The 3,774-nt window shown below is 54.3% G+C and overlaps 3 protein-coding genes across 3 annotated transcripts in view; 2 read left to right on the top strand and 1 right to left on the bottom strand.

Annotated features, from left to right (window-relative positions):
• Positions 1-50, top strand: part of PTSG_12188 (uncharacterized protein) — a gene marked incomplete at its 3' end in the record, with an annotated part of 6,168 nt that extends 6,118 nt beyond the window's left edge. Inside the window, exon 15 of the mRNA XM_004994560.1 lies at positions 27-50. Coding sequence (XP_004994617.1) covers positions 27-50 — 24 coding nt within the window. The remainder of the gene's footprint in view (positions 1-26) is intronic.
• A 181-nt stretch (positions 51-231) lies between these two features.
• Positions 232-2,519, bottom strand: PTSG_04519 (sodium/bile acid cotransporter 7; the record flags this gene model as incomplete). Its single annotated transcript, XM_004994559.1, has 6 exons — positions 1,987-2,519; positions 1,709-1,791; positions 1,447-1,586; positions 942-1,092; positions 528-611; positions 232-369 (listed from the first exon to the last, which is right to left on the bottom strand). Exons 1-6 carry the CDS (start codon positions 2,357-2,359, stop codon positions 232-234), a joined length of 969 nt encoding a protein of 322 aa, XP_004994616.1. The 5' UTR covers positions 2,360-2,519.
• A 447-nt stretch (positions 2,520-2,966) lies between these two features.
• PTSG_04518 (uncharacterized protein) overlaps positions 2,967-3,774 on the top strand; it is a gene marked incomplete at both ends in the record, with an annotated part of 6,547 nt that continues 5,739 nt past the window's right edge. The window contains 3 exons of the mRNA XM_004994558.1: positions 2,967-3,089; positions 3,207-3,249; positions 3,390-3,582. Coding sequence (XP_004994615.1) covers positions 2,967-3,089; positions 3,207-3,249; positions 3,390-3,582 — 359 coding nt within the window. The remainder of the gene's footprint in view (positions 3,090-3,206; positions 3,250-3,389; positions 3,583-3,774) is intronic.

The raw sequence follows: 3,774 nt of genomic DNA, 5'->3' as shown, positions 1-3,774 counted from the left end.
GTGTGTGTGTGTGTGTGTGTGTGTAGTGTAGTTGTTGTGTGTGTGTGTAGTGAGTTGTTGTGTGTGTGTATGAGTTGTTGTGTGTGTGTGTGTGTGTGTGTGTGTGTATAAAATGCCAATGCTGAAACGCGTACATGCACATACACTGCGATGACAATCCAAAACGTACTTCGTATGTGTACACGCACATGCACTGCGAAGACAGTCTACAATGGAGGCGGCACTCCACCATCAGAGCGTGCAGCGACAGATACCTTTGAATGTTTGGCAGAATGTGGAGTAGATGATGAGGAGGAGGACAGAGCTGCTGATGGTAGAGAACGGGATGTTGAGAGGCTTTATGGCTGTCCACGCCTTGAACCGAACGACCTGCAGATTACACCACGCCGATAATGCAGGCAACACCGCAAGCATCAGCAATACACACCGACAACACAATAGTTGGCACGCACATGCACACGCACGCGCACACGCACACGCGCAGAAACACATGCTTCATCGCGTGTAGGCTTCAAGTCACAGCAGACCTGGCCAAGGATGAGTGGAACGACAACTGTTGCTGTCAGCGACATGAAGATTTTCTCCACGGGAACACCCGCAGACTGGCCAACCTGCACGCATTAAGGGAATTGGTGGTCGTGGTGGGCGGGAATAAGCAGGTGGAGGTGTGAAGGAGCGATACACACGCAACCAAGTCTACATTCGCGCAGTATCACAGACATGCACAGACACATACACAAACATAAACACAAACACGCACACGCACACACACGCACGCACACACATGCACACACACGCACACACACGCGCACACACACAAACACACACACACACACAAACACACACGCACACACACGCACACACACGCGCACACACACAAACACAAACACACACAAACACACACAAACACAAACACAGTGCATGAGGCGAGGGGTACGCACGACGGTGAAGAGGAGGAGCGGGGTGGCGACAATGCCGAGGAAACTGCCAAATGCAGAGTTGAAGATGGCGGCCGCCTCGTTCCCGCCAGCAGCAGACGTCAGGATGACGGCGGAGGACACAGGTGGGGGCAGGCACGACAGTACAGACAATCTGCAAACATACAGCAGCAGGGCGAGGAGGGGTTGCAAAAGCCGCGTATGTGAGAAGCAAGCAAGTGCACTCGGTGCATGATGTGCACAGGATTGGTCACCTGGCCACAAGACGTGTACGCACATAAAACGACACACACACACATGCACTCACACTCACACGCACACACACACATGCATACACACAAACACATACACATACACACATACACGCATACACGCACACACACATACACATACACGCATACACGCACACACACATACACATACACACATACACGCACACGCACACACATACACGTGCACATGCACATACACACATACACACATGCACACACACACATTTGGTGCGTACCCTGTGAGGATTGCTGGATTCCAGTCAACAAGGCCTCGAAGGGCGGCAACAACAAAGGACATGAAGAGAGGAACTACTCCAAGAGTAAAACCCTGAATCATGGTGTGGACTGACCACTGCATGGCTGCCTTCTTCAACTCCTACAGAGCGGTGATGTGAAGTCCAGACAACAATGAGGTCAGTTGTTGCGAAGACATGCGCACCCTGAGCATTGGCAAAGATTTGCCCTGCACCCATGCGCATGACACAGGCAGCCACACACCTCTGTCTTGAGGGTGAGGCCAGAGTTGAAGAAGATGAGGAACACGGCGCCATACTTGACGGTGTACTCCGGCATCAAAGGTCCTGCCGACCATGTACAACGCAAAATGAAGGAATGGCAAGCACGAGGCCGCATACATGAGAATGTTGGGGATGTGCGTGCAAAGGTGAACACATACAGACAAGCAGACAAACACGCAAGAGGTATGAACGAGTATTTGTTTCGTCATACACACGCGCGCACTTGTTCACCATTCACACATGCACGCACACACGCACCTCCTTTGGCACCAAGGTCGGGCGCTGCGCGAGCGAAAAGAATGGACGCGACGAGGCCAACCAGGAACCAGTGCTTTCGCAGGCTGTTCACGAGCGAATTGGGTGAGGAGGATGGGGGTCCTGGGTGGACAGAGGTGGGAGGTGGCAGCCTTGGCGACGTCCGACTGCTTGCATCGCCGCTGCTAGATGCACTGGAGCTCCCCTTCATGCTGGCGTGGTGATGGCGCTGGTGCTGCTGGTATTGGAGGACTTGCTGACGACGGCGCGTTGCTGGAGAAGCAGTGCTGGATGTCGATGGCGATGGCGACGACAAGGGTAGCGTCGGCCCCGCCTGTCGTGTCAGCAGAAGGTCGCCCGCCAACGTCGCAGACATGGACCACAACAACAAGCAAGCAAGCAAGCAAGGCAAGAAGGTCGGTCAAGGGGGGTTTGCAGTGCAGGTGGTGGTGGTTGTTGTTGGTTGGTGTTTGCGCGCACCGCCGCCAACGTGGCTTCAACTACACTTTGTGCTGAAGCAAACGGTCATCCGACGGTGACGAGGAATTTGGGTCGCGCGCAAGTTGCTGTGATGATGGGGATACCACTGGCAGCTGCGACAACGGCGGTGGCGGTGGTGACTTGGCTGCTGTCGCCCTGCCCGGGATCACTGCAAAATGCTGCTGTGGACAACGGCGCGCTCGTCACGACGCCATCCACTGTGTTTGGAAGCCTTTATTCCGATGACATCTTCGTCTCAGACAGACTCAAGCGCGTATGTTGCACCTGTTGTTGTGGTTTTCGATATACATATGATTGATTTGCTTGCCACTGGCGTGTGATCTGTGAAGGTGCCCTTCGCTGCGTTCCAAGTGACCCTGGATGCGTGCTGTAGCCAGTGCTGCACACCTCTGGGCTAGGTGTAGTGTGCGTCTTATTTCCTCCCATCACATGCACTGATTTGGCCATCAATGCTTGCTGAGACGACCATGCGATAACGTTGCATGCAGGTGAACACGACACAGTTCGATGTGCCGTGGTGCTACACGTCAAATGTATCTGTGACGCGGACCAACGCGGACGCGCGTATCATCTTGGATCTTCATGGCATCAACTACAAGGCAGACGTGTGTCTTCCCAACATGCGTACATAGATCTGCTGTGCCTTCCTGGCACACAGCAAGCGCTCCACCCTCAACGCGAATGAATCACACGAACGCCCTCGCTCGTGTTCTTGCATGCAGGTTCTCATCAACGACAACTTGGTTCGAAGCCACGAGCAAGTGGGTGAGTTACTACCAGGGAAGGCGTACGTGTATCGATTCGTGTGGTATACCCTGCCTGCCCTGGTGAAGAGTGTTGCTCTTTGCTCTTCCCCATGCACCTTGTTTCACACCTCTCGCCCAAACTGTGCATGTATACAACAGTGGGGACGTTCCGACGGTTTCTCGTCGATGTCACGGATGCACTCCCTTGGGACCAACAACATGGCGAACAAAGCGCCCATGCGGCATTGACGCTGCGCGTGTATCGTCCACAGGACCGAAGCCTGCCGCCCTCCAACAAAGACACTGATCTTGCCATCAGCTTTGTCGACTGGGCGCCTCGTCCTCCAGACAGGTGCAGTGTGTGTGTGTGTGTGTGTGTGTGTGTGTGTGTGTGTGTGTGGTGGGTGTGTGTGTGTGTGTGTGTGTGTGTGTGTGTGTGTGTGGGTGGGTGTGTGGGTGTGTGTGGGTGTGTGGGTGTGGGTGTGTGTGGGTGTGTGTGGGTGGGTGCGTGGGTGTGGGTGTGTGTGGGTGGGTGTGTGTGTGT

Source organism: Salpingoeca rosetta (genome assembly GCF_000188695.1).
Source record: "Salpingoeca rosetta unplaced genomic scaffold supercont1.10, whole genome shotgun sequence".
In the NCBI taxonomy this organism is placed as follows: domain Eukaryota; class Choanoflagellata; order Craspedida; family Salpingoecidae; genus Salpingoeca; species Salpingoeca rosetta.
The sequence above is the reverse complement of the archived record's forward strand: the minus strand, read 5'-3'. Positions and strand labels throughout refer to the sequence as shown.